Source organism: Punica granatum, chromosome 4 (assembly GCF_007655135.1).
Source record: "Punica granatum isolate Tunisia-2019 chromosome 4, ASM765513v2, whole genome shotgun sequence".
Lineage (NCBI taxonomy): Eukaryota > Viridiplantae > Streptophyta > Magnoliopsida > Myrtales > Lythraceae > Punica > Punica granatum.
This window is the reverse complement of record NC_045130.1, coordinates 4,213,400-4,235,970: the sequence shown is the minus strand read 5'-3', so window position 1 is coordinate 4,235,970 and position 22,571 is coordinate 4,213,400. Positions and strand designations below refer to the sequence as shown.

Genomic DNA, 22,571 nt, shown 5'->3' with positions numbered 1-22,571 from the left:
CATGCTTTCTAATAGTGTTGTCTTTGAATGAAAATATCTCTAACAGTAACGTCCGCTTGGGAAAAAGATAAAAATGATTTAAGAAAATAAATATATCCAATATATATATATATAATATAATATAATTTTTTTTATTTGCACAACTTGGTAGAGCAACTGTCAATTTCGTTTATGATTTCTGCAAGTTACATCAATTGAGTCATGAGAAAAATGTTGCATTAATTTTATTTTAGGTCACATTAATTCCGTCTATGGTCACATCAATTTAGTACTTGAGCACATTAATTTCGTCATTAATCACATCAATTTGATCCTTGATCATATCAATTTGGTCATTGATTACATCAATTTAGTTTTTCCGCATGCGAACGTAGATATTCTTCTTATGATTTACCGACGAAAAAGGAAAATTTGAAAGTGATTATAATAGAGATTTATTGATCTAATATAATAGATTATAAATTTTAATAATTAATAAAAAAATATAAATAATTCCAAAACGAGTATAAAATCTTGAATTTTTTTATTACTATACGAAATGCGTCATTGCATTATATTTTCTTTGATTAGAAAGTGATTATCCGCCAAAGGACAATATAGACGTCCTCATGCACTAAACTATGGATAAAATTAGGATTTTGTTTAATAATTTATAATGAAAAAATTAGTTATTTATTGTCATATTGAGAATTTGGTCACGCCGACAGATGCTGTACGTAACCTCACGTGCAGGCGTGCACAAGCTTCGTCAATTTTGATGTAAAACCTTGACCATCTCCCGCACTGTCCGTTTCATGTAATATAATGTAGGTTTCCTTCAGTTCCTGTGGGCCATGAAGATTAGTAACGAGATTACTAATGCCGATTTACCTCCTTGTCATCTTTTCGAGTCATAACATTGACACAGCCCGAGCTCGAGTTAGATCATATTATGGTTTCAAGCACTCTGGAAGGGCGACCATCCTACCGGCTGGAAATGTTAAGCTTATTATACGAAATCGACGTAGTTTTTCGGTTTAAACCCAATAAAAAATGACCCTATCGGTGAAACTTTGCGAGGGCATTTGAGATAGAAGGATCTTTTTCTTTTCATTGTCAATTGCAACTGTGTAGTTTGTGCTTACCGAACGAGCATAGCCATACGGATCACGTAAAAATGCCGAATTCAACCATCATTTACAATGAAGCCCTTCATGTCACCGACAGAAGGAGGTTTCCCTCGATCGACGCTCCTCGTCTCGAGGGTTTGTCTGCTATTTGTTGTTATACTTTCTTTTTTTTTTTTCCGATGAGACCACCGATATTTTCAATTTAATCAGTTGAGACTAACTCAAGTTGTCGGCTTCCCCCGCTACAAGAAGTTGCTTACAAGAAATTTTAAGCCCTGTACGCATGAAATTTTGTCAATTAACAACTAAACTAGTTGATCTCCGCGCGTTGTAAAATAATAGTGAGTAGAAAGATGATAAAAATAAATGAACAATTTTGGTTTCGTATTTGTAAGTTATTTGACACATTATTAACTTTAAAAAAATTTCACGAAAACATTTTAATTTTTTGAAAAAAATAATTATATATATCATCATATACAAATAGTATGGATAATGACTAAAATATATACGAATATGACTCAAATAATATATAATAAAATTCATTAAACTGGAATTAACAGACAAGATTGATGTTAAGTTGAGAATTATCAAATACCATTTTGCCGTTTCGATTTTTAACCCTTATTTGGATTCACAATAAAAAAAAATTTTACTTTAACTGAATATACTATACAAAAAAAATACACATTTTTCAAGTTAAAAATTTTAACTTTAACTTTAACTCAACACACTACACAATAAAAATACGCGTTTCCCAAGTCATAATCTCATCTCATTTGTCTTTTTTCACAATAAAAATTAAAATTAAAATCAAAATCAAAATCAAAGATATTTTACCTATAAAATTAAACTCACCATTACATATTATATATATATATATATATATAGTTATCTTTGGAGGTGTCTGTGCAAATAACGACGCCACCTCCACCTCCACCTCCACCTGCAAGCCCCTCTCGTCTTCTCTCCAGTCTCACAGCTCCAAAATATCTCTCTCTCCCTCTGTCTCTCTCTCTCTCCCCCCAATCCAGGCCGACGGTTGGATCTCGGCGGCGGAACCGGATGGACGGCGGCGGAGGCGGCGATTACCTGAAGCTGTTCGTGGACGAGACATCGTTCTACAACCGCATTGTGCTGGGTAGCCTGATGCCGGCGGGAACCTGGGAGTCACTCCCCCACCCCATCCAGACGTGGATCCGGAACTACATTGGCGGCACCCTCGTCTACTTCATCTCCGGATTCCTTTGGTGCTTCTTCATCTACTTCCTCAAGCGCAACGTCTACGTCCCCAAAGGTCCCCTAATTCTCCATCTCTCTCCACTCGTGATTCATTTCGAATTGTCTCCTTTTCCGCCGGCGCATTCCATGTGCTGTGTGAGCTGGAATAATCATTCTTCCGGATTGGGGCGTGATGCTTGTGGATTCCGTAACTGTCTACCATTTGACGCTTGTCGATTGATCGAGCAGTTGTGTCTTTTGGTAAAGAGGCATGAACCAGGCGATTCGATTTCGTTCACATGTTTTCTGTACCGATGTGTTGGTTTTTGCAACAGAGGCGCTACAAGATGTAAATTTTTATTTTTTTATTTTTTTACTGTTCCTCCCCCCGCATGGTGTTTTCTACTGTATCTTGCTTTACAGTTTGGACATTTCGTTGGCTCAACAGGGCACATGGGGATGTCATGTGCTTTCCCCGAAAGACATTTTCGAATTGTCGCTGGAAAGATACTCCATTTTTTATCTTAGCTTGCACAATTTGATTAATTTTTGGTGCTGGTGTTCCAATTAGATTGAGTATTAGGATCTTTTCCGACTCTCGGAATATGTCCGCTCGATTTGGGTGGGACAAACACAATGTTCGTCTCAGTAGTACCGCTTATCGGGCCAATGCTTTAATCATTGAATCAGTTATCTTCTCTGTTGAGCTACCGAGGTGATCTAATTATGTTTGTGGCCTTATGCTGTCACTGTTAGTTAACCTGAATAGAGTGCATAGAACCTCCTCTGGGTTCGGTTTTTTGAATTGCATGCTACCTCATCTGCTGCCCTTGCAATGTGTTTGATGCAGATGAGATCCCTACAAAGAAAGCCATGCTCTTGCAGATATATGTGGCAATGAAGGCTATGCCCTGGTACAGTGCCCTTCCCACAGTCTCCGAATACATGGTTGAGAATGGATGGACAAGGTGCATTTCGAGTATAAGTGATGTTGGTTGGCCTGCATATCTCGTGTACATGTCGATTTATCTAGTGCTGGTGGAGTTTGGTATCTACTGGATGCATAGGGAGTTACATGACATAAAACCTCTTTACAAGTACCTTCACGCAACTCACCATATCTACAACAAGGAAAATACCCTCTCGCCTTTTGCTGGTAAGACTTCGGTCGAATTTTCCTAATTCATATTTGGCGCTCGGAAGTTTCATTTCGAGGATGGCCGGTATTCCTTGATTACATGTTATCGCTGCTTTCCATTGGCTAGCTTAAACGTTCTTGTTTTTGCATTAGCTTCTTCTAATCATACATGATGGATCATATTTTTCGTAGATGACTTTCAAGGGGAAGCATGAATGGGTTCCTGCCCATTTATCCAAAACGAACCTCATCTTAACTGGGTCTCTTTTCTGTAAAATTTTCTCTAGGTTTGGCATTCCACCCGCTTGATGGTATACTACAGGCTGTGCCGCATGTTATCGCCCTCTTCGTTGTACCAACCCATTTCACGACCCACGTAGCCCTCTTATTCCTCGAGGGAATCTGGACCGCTAACATTCACGACTGCATACATGGCAAGCTGTGGCCCGTAATGGGAGCAGGCTACCACACGATTCACCACACGACCTATCGCCACAACTACGGGCATTACACCATTTGGATGGATTGGATGTTCGAAACCCTCCGTGACCCAATGGATGATGGATCCAAAAAGGTTATGTAAATGTTGGTTCCCACTGATTTCGCTCGATGTAATCTTGTGACCTTCACCTGTCAACTTATTCTATGTTTTAGCTCAGACTGCGTGCTATGTATGAGACTGCTCTGTAAAAATATGACATTTGGAGAAACATCACATCTTTCATATAATGTCTCTTTGTTTCTTTCTTCTTGTTTTTTTTTTTTTTGCTCGGCATATATTGTCTCTTTCTCAGTAGCATTACATACATATATATATGGTCCGAGTTCAGCCCTTTAAGCACATTTTATCTAAAGAAGCTGTAAGAATATTCTGCGGAAACATGGGATAACACCGGGTTTGTACAAATTAAAAGGTCAACAACCAATCGGCATCTCGGGCAAACAATGTATCATCACATGGGTGAAACTTGGCTTCCCATATTTCTTCGATATGAAAACCTCCCATCGCACAATCAAAAAAAAAAAAAACACAAAGGACGAGTTGGAGAAACAAATATCTTATTCGTCTTCTGATGAGGCCACTAAATTTACAGCAAATGCTACTTTCCCTTAACTTAGCACACTACATAAGGAAAGCTGCAGATCGTCTAAGTTAGAAATTTCACACTCTTGATATTTTCCCATGAAATGTCGATGCCTTGTTACAAAGATAATAAAGAATATATACCTTCTTGGGGTCGCTTTTGGGTATCGGAGAGAGATGTCTTATTCGGGAATCGCCCGGTTGCTTGAAATAATTTCACCAGACTAACAACCCCTTTCTTCTCCTAAATCTGTCAACCTGGTCAGTGCTCATCCGTGATTTCTCTGGCTTGGTTGATTTCTTGGATTTCTCAAGTCGACTGTCTAAGCTGTTTCGGGATACTTCCGGAAGGTCTGGCGCCAACTCGAATGTATCTGAAGTTCCACCATCTGAGACCTTGGTTTGACTGTCAGAGTCTGAGGTTGTGGTGTCGGTCTTCTTTGAACCAATCGTATTGGTTCTTGTTTTGTTTAATGATAGTACGAATTTCTTCAATTGTTTTATGTATTCGGGATAAAGCTCAAGATTGCAATGTCCACCCCCACTTATCCAAACGGGGTCATACTTTTGCTTGCAGAGTTCCCATAACTGCTTCCCATGAGAACAATCAACCACTTCATCTGCTGTGCCCTGAAAAATAATGCTTCAAGGTCAATCCATTTTGTGCAGTGAAAAGACTAGCACTACAATATATCGCTTTATCTTTCAACATATGAATCCAAGTTCAATTGTCATGTCTATTTTTGCCATCTTAACTCTTGGGTGCTAGTTGCACATGTGCTAGTCGCACACATTTGATGCATCCACTGCATTTTAAGAATAAGAAGTTGGATTTGTCAAAAGTTAGGAGTTAAACCTTAGTTAGATGGGTAGGGCCAAAATTATTTCAAAAGTTTCTGCAGTCAGAGCAGCATAGGAGAGGAGAAGAGAGTCTCACATGAATGACAAGGACTGGACAATTTACCATACCGATCTTGTCAATATTCTGCAGAAAGAAAAGGAAAGTGTACCCATCTTAGCGAATAGAAAAGGGTGAATAAACATATGGTAAATAAGTTCTGAGAAAAAGTTTACCTTAAAGATGTCGAACCAATATGTTCTTTTCACAGGGTACAACACCCTGAGGCCAGAGAGAATTGGGCTATGCAACACCACCCCTCTTAAGTTTTGTAAGCGGGATGCGAGGTCAACAGTGGGCCCACTTCCAACTGATTGACCGTACAGAATTAGCTGCTCGTCTTTAACCCCATACTCATCCTTGAGGCACTTATAAACCGCATCAATGTCAGCGTACGTGTTACATTCAGTTGGCTGCATAAATTGAAAGGACGGCCATTAATCTTCAAACCATAGAAACAACTAGAAATTAAGTAATGTATTATCGCATTAAACTGAAAAAAAATGCCTAAACAATTAAGTTTGGTATAACTGCAGAAGTGTTATATGCTTCACAACCTTCATGACTTACGTGACAATTATACATAATCACTACAAAGCTGAAAAGTCAACGTTCACTCAAATAAACATGCCTTCAACTGATGCAAGTGAAGAAACGGTCACTAGGCACCATATGGATTCAGCAAAAATAGAAGTAGAATGTAAGAAAAGTGTATAGAGAACAATGTTCAATTAGGCGAGATCAGGAGCCTAGAGACTGAATCAGTGGTCCTTAATCTAGACCAATTACGCACTGCAAAATCAGAATATACCATCTTTCCACAAAATGAAGCATTTATGCAATGCAATTGCCATTTTAGGATTCAGAATTTGTAGATTGGATTTACTATAAGAAGATAATTCACACAATTGATGGTCTGATACCTAGGAGGGGAAAGAAATCGCCATGAGGAATATCCAATTGTTAAAGTTTCGTGAAAAAGATAGAAACCAGAATTAAGTTCCACCGGGAAACGATCATCAGAGTATTTCGTCTAATAACAACAATAATTCAAACACAAACATATTCAATGGTGCAACTTGGGAGCAACTTGAAACCATGAACAATTAGGTATCCAGATCTTAAGATAAATGCTTAGATATTGGCTTAAAAAGTAAGGAAGCTTCAGAGCAAACCTTTCCAGTTGATTGCCCATAACCAGAGTAGTCATACCTGAGAACCCCACAAATATAAGTGTCACAAAAAATAGATATATCACCAACCGATACAGTAAAGCGCATTAAAATAGGGCAGCCAATAAACTAAGAAAGTCTCGCACCATTGGAAATTAAGTCGAAGTGCTCGTGTTAACGGAATCCTCCGTTTGTACTAGAAGCGGCCCAAACTTAAATTTGTTGTCCCAGCTACTAATTTATCACATCAACAGAGTATAAAAGTAAACGAAGGAAAACAAAACTACTACAAACGCTAAATCAGTCGTCATTCATCCATAGAACAGTTGAAAAAACTGCATTGGCTCAAAAAATGGAAACAAGGATTGGATCTTGAAATCAATTCATTGTGAACCCAATTTCTTATGCATTAGTAAAGACGGGAACAATAATAATCTCTGCTTTAATTACTAAAAAAAAAAAACACATACATAAGCATTAAAAAAAAAACAACAATATCCAATGAAGATAATAGAAAAGGCAAGATTCGGAACCTAAAAAGGGCAAAAAAGATGGAATTTTTCCGAGAAATTCGTATGATCGAAAAAGCTCAAGCTAAAAGAAGCTCAAGCAATCCTTAACTATGGCGATGAACCCGAAATTCAGAGCTCAGAGATCAAACAGTAACTGGGATCCCAAAATCAATCAGCTCAATCATGGCTGTGTAGTGAGTAACGAAGGTCTTCTTGAAGCGCTAAAAGTGAAAGTAGCTTACGCCATGATATTAACCCTGAGTCGATTGCTCAGCTCGACGAAGAGCTCCAGCATCTGCCCCAAATCGGCGGCGTTACCGTGGGAGTAGAGCATAGTGGAAGACGCCTTGGGGTGCTTCACGTGGATCGCCACTATGTCGTTTCCGCGTCGAGTCCTGAGCTTGAGCACGTCGATGTCCTCCCTGGTAGGGACGTCCTGGACGAAAAGGCGGCGCCGGCCGCCTCCTTCACCTCCGACTATGGCGTAGGACGGGGGCTGCGGCGGGAAGAAGGCGAACTTCGCGGCAATGGTCGACGTGACTCCGCCCATCCTCTTCTCATGCCAGGAGGCGACCGATTCATGCAGCCCAAACGCCCCCAGAGAAAAGCTTCTCCGTCTTTCAGATCTAACACACAGCTTAGAGCAGATAGAGAGAAAGCAGAAGGGGAAGAGAGGGAGAGAGAAGATACCCAAAGGAGTATATGTGCGAGTAGGAAAGGGGAGATAAAAGGGAGAGATGGAAAGTTGAAGGGGAGAAGCGGTGGCGCGTGGATTGAGAGGGGGTGGCGCGTGGCACTATTCAAAGTGGGAGGAGGATGAGGGAGGTGCCGTGTCAAAGTTATTAAGACAAGGAATCTGAACGTTACGGACCTCTCCGGTCCGTTTATTTCTATAGAGAGAGAGAGACCGCGAGAGGAAGGGGGATGACCGCGAGAGGCGTCGCCTGACGGCGACTTTGAGGATATATATACGTATATAGATACGGTATACGTATATGTCTGCATACTAAGAAACGGATATACTGTATAGATACCACCTTTGTGTTTGTTTGGCTATGTCGCCGCAAGTTCTTGACAACGTTTAGGATATAATATTTTTTCTTTTACGGGGGCAACTATATGTCACTCACAAAAAATCAATATCTGCCCATCGTATTTCGAACTTTTTATACATAATTGACAGGTTATCTTTGAAGACATTAAGGTTTAAAATTCATCTTATCATTTATTACGGCTGTTTTCTCTCTCTCTTTTAAAAAAAAAATAATAATTTTTTTTACATGATACTTGAAAGTTCTCACCACCAAGATTTGGTGGCTTGGCGGTAACAATTGGATCAATTACCTTGACGTTTCGAATTTAAATTGCCTCTCGTGCAACTGCTTTTCTCTTAAAACGAGTTATTCATGGTAAAAATATGTCGGAGCATCCACACGAACACGACATTGGAGAAATCGAGTAAGACCACTAGCACTTTGGTTGGGGCTACACCTTGCAAGAGTAGTTATACCAGTCAAACTTGTTGAAATCCAGGAATATAATTGCCTACTAATTCAAAATCTCTATTCCTTTTGGTGCACGCCCTCGGGTTGGTGGTTGTACAAAAAATCCCGATAACCGAATCGTCTCACAAAAAACTATTTCGTTTTCGAACCACAAAAACCGAATTAAATCAGTTACAAGAAATATTCGGTTCAGAATTTCAAAACAAAAATCGGTTACGGGACAGTTACAGTTTTCAAATTTAAAAAATCGCGATTAACCGTTCCTTCTCGAATATATATATATAATATATATCATTATTATATATATTAGATATGAAATTTGAAAATTTAATTTAATAGAAGGTCAAAAAGCGAAATAAAGAGAATAAAATTTCAAATTTAGATGGATTCTTTTTAACTTCCTCCTTATAAATGATTGTTATTTAACTGATATATTTTAATATTTGTGATATGTTAATGAATGAAATTTAATAAAATCATAAATTTATATTTTTAAAAAGATTTTTCAATATCGGTTCGATTTCGATTCGAATACGGCTCATAAAATTCTTATCTGAACAAATTCGAAACTATCAGTTCAGCGCTTTCATGTGCCGAACCGTCCTGCGTCCACCCCAGTCAAAATGAGGGAGGGACGGAGCTCCTCAACTAGAGAGCTATATAATACTCTATGCTAGGATAAGAGCAGACGGTGACGTGGGCCCTAAGCATTTTCTTGTTTCATGATTTGGATGTGGGTCTCTGCTGAATGTTGATCATTGAGGCATGGGACCCACATGAAACCGCCACGTGTACGTTGTTGATGCGGTGGATCGGTATATATAACGTCCTCCGCCTGAACCACGGACTAAGTATTTAATGAGGATTTATTTATCCACTCTCAATAAGCGATAACAATCAAATACACGCAAGTGGGAGTTCATCGAACTATTATCGGCCATATTTATCATTTATATGTATTTTTATTGGATGTTATAAAGTTATTTGAGCTAGAAATACTTATCGAATATTTATTCTAAAGTACATCCATCATTGTCAAGCTCAAGGGGAAGTAGAATACAAAATACGAAGTCAATACCACGAAAATATATCATCAACTCTGCCTCCAAATTTTCTCAATTATTTCAGGATAACATAAGGTCCGGACTTACCAACTCGAACATATGCCTCTAAGTAAAATACTCGAAGAAATAGAATTTTGACAATTGATTATAATTAACAAACCGTGCGGTGCCGTGAGAATTTAGAATCTCATCTTAAAAAAATTAAGACAAACCAATGAGTTTACAAGTGACTTTGGATATTGTAATTTATAAGCAAGAATTTTTGAATTGGAATATTTATACTGAAAGTGAGGCCAATCACTTATAAATTCAATGGATATATTGGCATGTTGCATAAACCAGTGGGTGGGGGACACGGGCATGTTGCCTTGCCTTTCAATCACACGGCCAAGCGGAGTCCACGTGGCGAACAAAGAAGACGATCATCAAGAACCACAGAAGCACCATAATATTCATCCGATATATATAATGTATTACTTCTAAAGAGTTCTATCTCCCGATTCTAATAATATACGATCCATCGGAATAAACTTCGCCAATTCCGTAAGCTTTTCGATCTAGTTATATGAAGTAAATGAGAAGTGAGATGTATGTCATAATAAGTCCGCCCCCGTAGTATTGAATTGGAAGTCAATCACTACTTTGTCCACATGGGGTTGGGATATGATGACTTTAGTCTAGGAGGGCCCCCCTTTACAAATAAAATAAATAATAAAGATAATTGAATTGAGGTGCTCTTAGAAAGGGTGATTTAGGAAGGACAAACATCTCATTCACCAAGGCCTAGAAATGGATGTCTCTTATTGGCTTTTCCATAGTGGAATTTTGGTCCCCACTTCTATTTCATGCAAATATTATTAGAATAAAGAAATTCACCCAAAAAAAAATTTAGAAATTGAAAAACGGAAAAACAATGATAGAGAAAGAACATTGGTCGAATTCCTCAAAACAAGACATGTTTTAAGGGGGAAAAAAAAAGATTGATTAGGTGCTATAATGAGTCCATACATATATTATATTATACTTTTGAAAAGAAAAATAAAGGTTGTATGATTAATATGTAGTACTCTCTAATCGTTAGCTAGAAAGTCCTAAAGTTGAATGGCCACTCCAATTAAATAATACCCACCACTCCAATAACAGAAGAAAATATTGCTATGCTCGACACTCGATGGATAACACGGGGTCTTTCTCAACACACGACGACAACTAGATATTTGACGCATAGCATATGGTATGAAAAGACTATCAAAAAAACAAGTTTTTCCAAAATTTATTGGATTTTTTTTCTATTACAAGGGAGGCTCATGGACCCAGTGCATTGAAATAGAAATCTTAAATATCTAATAAAAAGGCACAAGTAATCTCACTGGGTATCGAGCTTGAGACCTCTTGATCACCAGACGAGAGGTGCACCACTGTATTATTCCCTCTCTTCATTAAATGGGATTCTTCTATGATAATGTTTGGGACTATTTTTCCCTCATTTCCCGGAATCATGCTCTAAATCATGCTTTATCTATATATCAGTATGGGCCTGGGCCCATAAAAAGGGGACTGGGCCTTGGTCTTGCCCCCTTTCGAATATGTTCTATGCTCTCCTCGTGTCAAGAAATGAGATAGGGTAGGGCCGAGACAATCTACCAAAGGGCCTTAAAAAATGGTATAGGCTCGAAGGACCATGTCTTCGAGCCTATTTCCCTTGAGCACACCCTAGTCGATCGCCTAACCAGATCTCGAGACCGAGTCTTATGGTTCTTACATGAAAACAACAATAGTGGTAATGCTCTAAATGTAGCTGGTACATTGGCTACCACAGCATGGTCTTAGGGTTTTGATTCTCCAAGGCGCATGTCCACTTTCTTTTGTGCTGCGGCCGGAGGACGGCATGTAAGAGTTTTTCAGTACGATGTCCATGACTTGTAGCGCACAGGGTTCTTCTCATGCAACAAGAACATAATGCCAAGAGAAGAAACAAAAATGAGAATAAGTGCAAACTCATTATTCCACTTCCACATACATACACTGATATTCACATACATAAATGTATATAATGCATCAATGGTGATGGTTAATGGTTTCAAATTTACTCCTATATAATTTGGAAATCACAACATTCAAGTTCAAATCACATTTACGTTACTGTGTCAAAATATTTGATAGAAGTGTGCTATTTGAGTTTGAATTTAGGGATATTGACTTATGTAAATTATACTACGTATTTAATAGTGTTAAGCTAATGAGGTAAATGCTTGCGATTATTATTTAGTTCGTCCGATATGTTCTCGACTGAGCTCAAACATTGTAAACGGAATACTGTAAGATTGGCATTATTATTGCTCAACTTTTACTTATAATAAAGGGGGGAAAAAACATAAATTTGCAAGTGGTCTTGTGATGGACACTATCACTTGCTTGACCTTTTTCCTTACAATAAGAATGGGCAGTTCTCTTGTCATCCTTAGAAGAAAATCTTGTATACAACGGTAATATCACGTGACAATATCTCAAATCAATAATGATTTATCATTTTAATTTTTAATATGTAAACAAAAAATTATTGACAAAATAATTTATTATTATAAAAAAATAATATTTTTTATGTGTCTTGTGTCATAATACTGCGTAATATCACCGTCCTCCATAACAACTTTTCCATCTTTTGCCCCCGTTAGGCCCACACAGATAAAGCATGTTAAGATTCCTTTGCCCTTTGCTTAAGAAAAACAAGTTCTTCTTAAGTTGACGAGGGATATGAAATTTCTTTAGATCTAAGTTATAATCATATTGTAAAGTGCAAGTATACGAACTCCTTCGAACGCACTAGACATGGAAGCAATGAAGTGATAACTTTCATTATTAAATGCTCCGATCGACATGGCTTCTTTGTCTTAGATATGTTCTCATCAATCATAATCTAGTGCACTTTCATATTCTCCCCCCCCCCCCCCGACCCTACCTATCTAAATTAGTAAATTATGTGCCATAATAACAATGCCATCTTCCTAGCCCATCATCACGCAACAACTAAAAAATGTCATCAAACTCTTAGGTACAAGTCATTACTCATTAGTCATTTTATCATGTCATATCAATATTTGTGATTTTTTTTCCAGTAATATACCGTCGCGTTCATATGACCTCGTCGATAAGGTCTTCCGGATAGAAAATTCTTTCAATCACAACAATTTTTTCATATTTAAAAAATTGGAAATTCAATCCAATTCATTATTGTTAAAACTATTCAAATTGTGCCACCAAGCCCAATCGGCAGCCGTAGACTTCACGCCTCGTAGACTTTTGTTCGGCAGTTACAACAAAATTAGTTAATAGATTTACATTAATTCACTCAGGAAAACAATTTTTTTTGGTCCAAAAACCATAATTTGAGGGAAAATTTAGGAAAATAAAATATAACCTAGTAGTATTATTATTATCTCACAGTACTACTCGGGGATTGCTCCGAGAACCGGTCGCCAGGCCTTCCTCAGCAGCCGGTACCGGAGAGCCGCCGAGAGCGGCCGCAGCGGGCCACTAACACGGCGGGGAGCCGATAACTCCCCGGCGGCCTCACTACTAGGAGATTCCGTCAGCAAGTGGTCGCGGTCTTCGCACGTTTTCCCCGAAGTTCCGCCCTCGAGCGGCGGGGGTGAGGAGACGAACAAATCCTTCAATTTGTGCCGCACCCTGAATTCCCGCGAACGCTCCGGAGCCGGGCCATCTCGTCGGGGGACCGGGGGGTCGGTGCGCTGGAATTTACGGCGATCGGTGCGGCCGAGGAGCATGCGGAGGGTCTTTCGGCGGCGCAGGTGGATGACGGGGCTGGCGGCCGGGCTCCGGGTCGGGCTGGGTGCGACGGCGCACTGCGTCGCCAGCAGCTTGAACCTCTGCAGGGTCGCCATCCGAGGGAGAAGCACGGCGATTCAACTCTGACCAACAACCGATGGAGCAGAGATCTGGAAGTGGCGGAATCTGTTGGGGCTCGCCTTATGATCGAACAGGGGCGAGAGGAGAGAGATCGGTTGTCATTCTCAATGGCGTCTCAGTGGAAATCGTTTTACGAGAGAGAGAGAGAGAGAGAGAGAGAGATTCTTTATGGGGAAGAGGAAGGGGAAGGAGGGATGGAGGGGGGAGGGAATAAAGTGAGGAAAATTCGTAAAGTGAAGAGGAAGAAGGGGCTTTTTCGAGTTAGTGACGGAGTTGTGACCATACCAATTTGGCTTCGTCGGAGCGATTCAATACTTATTTCTTTAAATTAATTTATTAGAATAAAATTATACAGAAAGGGCTTTGCGTGCAGCGAATCAATTGGATACGAATGACATAAATTACAACTTATTGAACTTTTCAATATTAGAAAAATCGAGATGGACTTAGTGGGGACCTTTGTGAACTTCATCACACGTGGCAACCTCTCCTGATTTTGTGAATTTATGCTCTTTGCTTTCCTTTTTCCTTCCTAGAAAAATCAGGCGAAATGGAAGGAAAAATTAAGATTGACGTGCTCATGGATGATGAAATGAACGATGAATTAGAAATGAGACAAAAGTACCGGGAACTGTTCCAATAGATTAAGCAAGAATTTGTGAAATATTACAATGAGTCTAAGTCCATAATTGAGCAAGAATTTGTCTCGATACAACAAACTTAAAAGACACCTCATGATTTTATCGATAAAACGATAAGGTGATTTAGTGCTCCATATGAGCGGTTGGCTTGCATGAGCCTTTCCCCTTTTCACCCTGCAAAGCACAAAGAGAACAAATTCTGGATTCGGAAATTCGTGTCTTTCATGTTTGTCTTCATACATATGGATCGTTGCTTGATTTCATTCAAGTGAATAATTGAGTCAGCTCTGGAAGAACTGATGTTATGCTTTATGCTTGCTAGAGAGTAGTATCTCATGGACAATCTTGTACAGTGTCAGCCAAGGTAGAAGACGCAACCTCGACTCGAACGTTAAACAGAGTTAGGAGTCAGGGAGGTGCTAGTCCATTCGGTGGAGTCGGGCGAAATCGGGGGAGGAACTTGCCTCAGTAGCCCGACATCATCGGACCGAATGTCGATCACCTCAGGTTTCCTAGTCCTAAAAGTTGCCTTCTCATCCCCAAATCCTCTTAACGCGCCGAGCACTTCCTCCATGACCTCTACCTTCTGTTCGCTCACTCGCTCATTACCGATCATCCTGAGAGACTCGAGCACTTCGGCCATGGTGGGCCTCGCATCTCTATCATCCTGCAGACACCGGAAAGCCAACTCTGCCACCAGGGTCACGGTCCTCCTCACAATGTAATCCGTATCGAACCCCAGACTGGGATCGACAAGCTCGTGCAACGCACAGTTCTGAATCCTATTAACTGCCATGCCAGCTAAGTTTATGTCATGGCGATGCCGGTTGGTGTCCACAGCAGGTTTTGACGATATGAGCTCGCATAGGACTACTCCGAAGCTATACACGTCGCTCTTGTCAGTAAGACGGTAGCACTGGTAGTACTCGGGATCCACGTATCCAGGAGTCCCCTGTGGGGCTGTCGACACGTGGGTGACGTCTGTTGGGAACAACCTTGACAGGCCGAAATCAGCTACCTTCACATGGAAGCTTTTGTCCAGTAGGATGTTGTTGGTCTTCACGTCCCTATGGATCACATCGGATGCATGGAGGTATGCCATAGCGTCTGCTGTCTCTATGGCAATATCCAATCTTGCACGCCAAGGAAGAGGACCCGAAGTAGCTCGGTTCCTTCCAAAGAGATGATCGGCCACCGTCCCATTTGAGACATATTCATATACCAGGAGAAGCTCTTGGCTCCTCCTCGAGGTGCATCCATGGAGCTTCACGAGGTTCGGGTGCTGCAGTCGTGTCAAAATCTCGAGTTCGTTCATAAACTGCTCGACCCTCTTCAGATTATGCTCGTACAGGCGTTTAACTGCAACGGCTCGTCCATCACGGAGCTTACCTGCAAACATACAATCAACATTTCTGAAAATTAGGAATCATAAAAAAGCATTGATCTCACTTCAGAAAGCATGCTATGCTGAGCAGCATTCGTTACCATAGTAAACAGTTCCGAAACCTCCATCTCCAAGTTCTTTAGATGGATCGAAATTGTAGGTTGCTTCTTCGAGCTCCCTGTAACTGAAAAGCCGAACTCCGAAATAAGTGCTTCTGCTCCCAAGTTCGGACTTTGAAGAGGGATCCGTAGGCGTGGCTCTAGAGAAACAACTGCTTGCAGAAACAAGAAGGCTCTTGCTCGAAGGAGTTGGAGGGAGGTCCTTCATCGTGGTCGGGAAAGAAGATCTTTTCGCTCTCTTACTTCTTTGTAATAGAAAAAAGAGCCACCATCCAAGCAGAATTCCAACTGTACCAGCTCCCGCTATGGCAATCCCTGAAAGAATGAATAGACAGTTAGAGACAATTTTAAGAAACTACCTGCAACGAAAATGGGTCGTTTCTAGGAAAGTACATTACCTATGCCAATGGATATCTTTTCTTTCTTCGCTGCAAAAGCAAAAGGGTGAAACAAATATCACTCAAAATTGTCTATGCCAAAACCAACAAAATGAGTAGGAACATACACAGAGATTGCTTCGGAAATGTATCTTGAGAGACTGCCATGAAACACGGGCAAAACAATTTGGAATAAAGAAAAACAAGCTCGGGCAACAATGATTTTCCTCATGGTGTATATTGATTGCCTCACGCAAACATTCATTAATCTGGACTCTGTTCTTTCATGAATTACCACTCACATTGATGCAGGATCAATCTAATGCCTATGGTTTGTCTGAGTCATCTCCACCATATAATTTTTTAAGATGTTTATCGTAAGGGATTAAGATGTGCACTGTACAGGGTATAAACAAATGCTTCTCGTGTCCAATAAAAAATTGCTTCCCTCCCTGAGTTGCAAGTAACATCAATAACAGCTGTAAGGGAAACATACGACAACGGAATCAACTTTAGGTGTGCTTGGTAGGTAACGCTACGAAAAGTCAGAATATCGGGAAGCTGAACGATTCAGGAGCTGAATCTGCTGGGTGCTGGCTCCAGACGACATCGATGGTCGGGATTTGTTCCCGACTATTCCATCGTCTTCATTTGTCTTCCTAAAGTAAATAAGATCATCATCCACTTATCCTAGCTGTGAATATTATCACTGAGATTTTTCTCGTGCAACCATATGGGGTAGCATAAAGTATCGATAACAGCTGGCCGAATAAGAATTACTAAACTGTATTCGACTTCCACTGACGAGGCATCCAGAATTTTCTTCATCAAGCATCGACGTATATTGAGCCTCAAAACCCACGTTAAAAAAAAAAAAACGACATCATTGCCGATCTCCTAATCGAAAATGAAGATAAACCAAAACTATTGAATCTGAAACGTGAGCACAAGATTGCAATAAATACCTGGCTGTGGAGGAGGAGAAGGCTGTGCCTGTGGGGCTGCAGGGGATGGTGTGAACGTAAAAGCACAGGACTTGGAACCGGAAGACTGACCCGAGCAGTAGCAGGTCGTCCCATTTGCGATAAGATCGTATCCACAAACTCCATTAGACTGAACACACTCACTGCAAGCATCACTGTCCACCTTCAGCTTAACCTCGAATCCTTCCTGCAATACAGACTGAAAGTCGACTGAACTATTTTCGAAAGGAGAGAGCATGGTATCATAGAGGGGAACGACGACACTGGTGACACAAGCCGAAGGCCATTTATCTCCCAGAAAGATATAACCGTCCGGGTTCTGCAAGCCGTTGCTGGAGCATTTGAATTGCGTCGGGAAAGGGTAGTACATTGGAGGGCAGCCATACATGAAGCTAAAGTTCGTGTAACCGGGAACCAGATCGAAGAGCTCCGGGTCAAGTGTGGTGTTGACGAACTTCTTCAAACAGATTCCTTCCAAGAAGTCCTGCCTCGCGATCCTGAGGAGCTGTGTGTCCGAGTTCACCTCCCGGACCAAGTACTTCAGCCCTCCGATCAAGACAGAGGTGGAGTTGTTCTTGCAGGTGAGCTCCAACGCTGGGTGCCCACATCCGTAAGGCCTGTCACCTCCCCAGAAAGGGAAGTTCACGTCCCGGATGTCCCCACAGCTGAAAGAACTGCTGCAGTTTGAGAACCAACTGCTGCTCCCCGAAGACTGCGGGACCCTGATCAGGATAAAGAGCAGGGAAAACAAGGGGAGGAGGAGGAGACGGTGGCAATGGCGAGCCATGGCGGGTTCATACGGGTGAAGCCCGAAGTTGGGTGTGGGAGGTTGAAGATAAATGGTGGGCAGAGCGAGAGGAAGAAGAAGAAGAAATTGATAGAAGACAGAGAGGAGGCAGAGGGAATGTGAATTGAGTAATGGGACATGTTCAGTTGACTTGGGATGGGAACGTCTTACCGGAAAATGTTTAATTGTATGAGTGAGTGGTTGAGGGAGATGGCAGTTGAGTGATCAACCTCCATGAATTTAATTTCGATTAGATTATGTAAGAACCTTTTGCTCCAAGCAAAGTCAAGACCGACAAGCTGTCCCCGTATACATCCGGTCGGGCTCCTTCGATCCGGTCCGTGCAGGAGTTGTAAACAGGGACATATCCAGGATTTGGATCGTTTTTCTTAAATTATTAAAAATGGTTAGTTGGTGTTCAGTACAACTTGCACGTACTTTTGACTGATCCACTCTGTAAGTGAGTTAAAAGGAGAACATGTATGCTCGATGTCGGGGATGAACACGATAAATCTTTACGGTCTGGTCTGACTGAGAGATATATTCTTTTCCTTGTCGATTTTTTTTAAGGTTGATCGATTCAGCAAGGAAGAAAAGACTGAAAAGTACTACTTTTTGACTGTTCAGTTGATGCTACAATCGACACCATGAGTATTCCATTAGGACTCCATTCCATGAGAAAATTTGCTAATCAATGTGGAAAGGTTTCGGAGAGCGGAGAAAATGAAATCACCACCTAACTTTGAGGCTATGGCCTGTTAACATAACAGTATTAAGATATACATCAGTCGTTAAATATTAAGATCGATGTAGCTAGTAATGAACCGATATATATCAGATCAAACACTCAAATGTGAAAAAGAAACATGCTCCTTCCGCGATTTTTCTTTTGTGCAGTTGGCGCTTACATGAAAACCGATATGATTATTAATGATCACAATTAATAACTAACAAATAAAGGTCGATTAATTCATCAAAAAACTAACAAATAAAGGTCAATAGTTTCCCCCTCTTTCCATGCAATTAAGCGTAATCGTACCGGTTTTATTGGATGTCATGGAAGAGGAGCAATTTAAGTGTAGCGTGGATGCGCCGAATCTGCTTAGATTATGGAAGCCTCCATCTTAGACTTGTCCATTGAACTCGTGGGGTGAGTAATTCTTCGACGCAATAAATGCAACCCCATTCCATGGTAAACCATATTGAATAATAGGACTATGGTTCTGAATCTTTTGATCATATAGAAATGCTAGCTAGTATAGTATTGACGAAGAAGAGAAGTGTTGCATCCTTAATTCGAATTACAGCAGATTAATTTGCCTAGTACGCCGACCCCCAAAGGCAGTTGTATAACTTCTCATGAAAATTATATGCACGATTCTGACGGAGTAGAAAGACTCGGCACATCAGAATTCGCCCGAGTACAAAGCTTTTCCATAGAGGAATGCTTACCTTGTGCTAATTTCGACAGGTAACTCGATGTAGCTTCACATCTACACCAGATTAGCTCACAATTTTGAAAGGTAATGATCTATCTTAATATTATGCAAGAATAATGTGTTGGTGTGTATAAATAGTAATTAAGAAGTAAAGGGGCAATTTTAATACTGTTCATTCAATTTTTTTAATTAAGATATGTGCAGCGCGTGAAGCTTTTTTCTTGGGTTATTTTTATGTCAATGGTGGAATTTTAATTATATATGGATGTCGATTTATATATAAGGAATTAATAATCTAGCTAGATGAACGGATTTTTTCCTTTTCTTTTATAAAAAAAAAAAAGAAAGTACGGGGCCTTAGCCCAATAGACAAAAATTAAATTTCTTACCCAAAAAAAAAACACAAGAGTGGGTTAAGAGAAGGGCTTGAATGGCCTCTGATGGAGAGTTCAAGGTGTGAAGGTTCTATGGGAGCTTTATCGACCTTAGAGCGGGTTATATTGTGCATGCATTGTCTACTCTAAACATGTGGGAAACTCGAATCTGCCACTCTTTAGCCAAAAGTCCACGAACCGAAGTCACAAAAAAAATAAAAATACGGGGAGCGCAGTCACCATGGTCCAAAATTTAGACGCGACACCATAGATCCGAATCAACTTCAGCCACAATCTTCCTGTGTCCTTAGCGCCCAAGCCAACTCTAATCCAGGCCTTAATGCCCCAAACCTCAGCAACAACTGCTGATGCTAACCTGACATTCTGGGCGGAATCACCCATGCAAGCAATGGCCATCCACAAAAAGAATGAGACCACCACCGGGTTGGTCCCAAACCATGATTGCCTCTCGAAGCTCCATCCATGTTAATTTGTAAAATCAATACTGTTTTACTCGATGGAGAGCCAGCGGCCATTCAGGATTTGTAAGAGACCCTAATTATAGCCTATTTCTTTCTCTTACTATATCTATTTTCTTTTCTAGGTTGGAGTACAGAGAAGCTGGCGGGCAAATGCAGAAACAATGTCAAGTGACGATGACATTAAAGTTTATGCACCAGTCATATACTAATACTATATCGTCTGAGCAATGACTTCTGCTTGACCACGTATCGCGACATAAGTAATCTTCAATGCTCTCTATTCCTGCAAATTCTTCCGGGCATGCCAAGGCAATTCTAAACCATTTTCTCATGTGTAGGACAGTACGTGACATCTCTTCCACGGGACTCCCATATTTATTCCGGGATCAGGACTTCACCATGCGGTAATTTTCACATTAATGTGGGCTTTCAGTTTTAATTGGGGGACAATGCTCATGGATGTATAGTAAGTAAATTAACAACCACTCAATATTTCACATGTAACTTCAATATCAACACAGTGAGGTGCAGATGGAGTCACATTATCGATCACTCATAATCGACATTATTCTTCGATAGAAAAATATAATTATGTCGATGTACAGGCTAGCCATATCATCATATATCATCACGATACTCAGCCATGACATTTCTTGATTCATATACTACTAATACTATTGTTCTTCCTTTTTGTTAAGCCCGTTCATTTACTAACACTGGATAGGGTAGGGAATGCCGCAAGCGTCGGCGACCTTCTTGGCATTGGGACTGGTCCAGTACATCTTAAGGGTCGGGTCCTTGAGGTATCCGCAGAGGCAGGGCTGTTGCTCCTTCAGCTTCGTGCAGCACTCCGTCGTCGGAGCTGCCGGTGATGTTATTGCCGGCAAGCATGGGGCCAGCTCCGATGCCATGCATGTCACCGCGCCCCCCACGTCCCTGGACGCCAGCAGCAGCAGCGCCGCTAGCAGCGGCACTGCAAGGAAGGCCGTGGAGGATGATTTCAGCTTCATCTGTATTCTTGTCAGCAAGAGAGAGCGGGACAATTGGGAAAAGGCGAATTGGCAGAGGGAAGTGAGTACGAATTTATAGGGGGAAGGAGGAGGGAGGGGAGGGTGGTGTGATTGGTGTGAGGGAGTGAATATATATATAATTTGATTGAGGGGCACGAGAGGCACGATCCCAGGGGTAAACAGGTAATAGAAAATACACATGAATGGTGCTTCCCGAATAATTGATTTCTTTTTTACGAGACAACGGGATACTCCCAATTTATTAAAATAGTATTCATTCGAGCATCAATTTTGTCTAGACCATGAGGTGTTTTTAGTAAGTTTCAAATTCTTTTTTCTTGTGAATTGGGAGAGCTCAGCCTGCTCTTGAATGACATTATCGTCGGATAGTTAGATCTTATTTGTTCTTTTCTGGCTGAATAGTTAGATCTTATTTGTTCATGACGTATCCATGAATGTATCCAGAAGTTAAACTTGGATTTACCATTTAGGCAGTAATTTAACATGAGAAAACACGATGGACTTGAGTACAAAACTTGAAAACCATTATCTATTAAAGGTAATGACTAGATATAGTAATCTCGGCAAATATGACGACGTGATGATATTGAATTCCATGGTTGTATTCTGCCAACACATGCATTACGTCCTACTTGGTTAGACGGAACCGATGCTCGGGAAATAAGGGAAATTACCACCTTTTTTTTAAAAAACTGAGCATCATAGGGCAAGCTGTGAACATCAGGAAAGCTTAAATTAGCAAAAGCCCTTCTTTTTTTTAAAAAAAATTTACAAGAAAGGCAGGTGGATCTAGTATAATAAAATAAAAATCATAATAACTAATAAAAAGGTACAGATAGTTCCACCAAATATCGCATCTAGAACCTTTTAGTTACAAGGCATAAGTATACGCCATTGCACTACGCGTTCTTTGATATTTAGTGAAAGCCTTAGTTGGTGAGGTTTGCGTCACGTCGGATTGCCTAAGATAAGGAGTGAAAACAGGGAATGAAAGAATATCGTGAAAGAAACCGTTATATTATAGTGATCCATGAGTATAAATATAGGTTGCCTAGCAATTATAAAAGCTGAGAAAATTTTAAATGATTTAAAAAAAAAAAGAATTGAGAATGAACGACATAGTAACTCTCACACGACGTAATCATATGGATAATAGTCCCGCGTGGAATGTCCAATTTGACCCATAGTTACAGCAAGATCCAAGCGCGACTCCAATGATGTTTTATATAATCATAGTACTATTACTGCAACCGGGTTCAACAATAGATAGAGAGACTTTCTCCCCTTTTTTGCTCCCAAGTTTTCAAGAAGTTGAACTCTTAAT

General features: G+C 40.5%; 4 protein-coding genes across 6 annotated transcripts; 1 reads left to right on the top strand and 3 right to left on the bottom strand.

Annotated features, from left to right (window-relative positions):
• The first annotated feature begins 2,007 nt into the window (after positions 1 to 2,007).
• LOC116205429 (delta(7)-sterol-C5(6)-desaturase-like) lies at positions 2,008 to 4,197 on the top strand. Its single transcript, XM_031538040.1, has 3 exons — positions 2,008 to 2,406; positions 3,181 to 3,486; positions 3,756 to 4,197. The coding sequence occupies exons 1-3, from the start codon at positions 2,175 to 2,177 to the stop codon at positions 4,049 to 4,051; spliced, it is 834 nt and encodes a 277-aa protein (XP_031393900.1). The 5' UTR covers positions 2,008 to 2,174; the 3' UTR covers positions 4,052 to 4,197.
• A 203-nt stretch (positions 4,198 to 4,400) lies between these two features.
• Positions 4,401 to 8,047, bottom strand: LOC116205428 (alpha/beta hydrolase domain-containing protein 17B-like). Of its 3 annotated transcripts, none has more exons than XM_031538037.1 (5): positions 7,377 to 8,037; positions 6,626 to 6,662; positions 5,627 to 5,863; positions 5,490 to 5,537; positions 4,401 to 5,182 (listed from the first exon to the last, which is right to left on the bottom strand). In XM_031538037.1, the coding sequence occupies exons 1-5, from the start codon at positions 7,682 to 7,684 to the stop codon at positions 4,769 to 4,771; spliced, it is 1,044 nt and encodes a 347-aa protein (XP_031393897.1). In that variant the 5' UTR covers positions 7,685 to 8,037; the 3' UTR covers positions 4,401 to 4,768. The 3 variants fall into 3 exon arrangements, with proteins under 3 accessions (XP_031393897.1, XP_031393898.1, XP_031393899.1); XM_031538038.1 differs by having other exon boundaries at positions 5,051 to 5,182; positions 5,409 to 5,537; positions 7,377 to 8,047; XM_031538039.1 differs by having other exon boundaries at positions 5,098 to 5,172; positions 7,377 to 8,047.
• Positions 8,048 to 12,901: 4,854 nt separating this feature from the next.
• LOC116205430 lies at positions 12,902 to 13,918 on the bottom strand. The gene has a single exon (XM_031538041.1). The coding sequence runs from the start codon at positions 13,603 to 13,605 to the stop codon at positions 13,150 to 13,152; it is 456 nt and encodes a 151-aa protein (XP_031393901.1). The 5' UTR covers positions 13,606 to 13,918; the 3' UTR covers positions 12,902 to 13,149.
• A 334-nt stretch (positions 13,919 to 14,252) lies between these two features.
• LOC116205427 (LEAF RUST 10 DISEASE-RESISTANCE LOCUS RECEPTOR-LIKE PROTEIN KINASE-like 1.4) lies at positions 14,253 to 18,065 on the bottom strand. Its single transcript, XM_031538036.1, has 4 exons — positions 17,117 to 18,065; positions 16,173 to 16,202; positions 15,757 to 16,089; positions 14,253 to 15,660 (listed from the first exon to the last, which is right to left on the bottom strand). Exons 1-4 carry the CDS (start codon positions 17,919 to 17,921, stop codon positions 14,663 to 14,665), a joined length of 2,166 nt encoding a protein of 721 aa, XP_031393896.1. The 5' UTR covers positions 17,922 to 18,065; the 3' UTR covers positions 14,253 to 14,662.
• Positions 18,066 to 22,571: the final 4,506 nt, after the last annotated feature.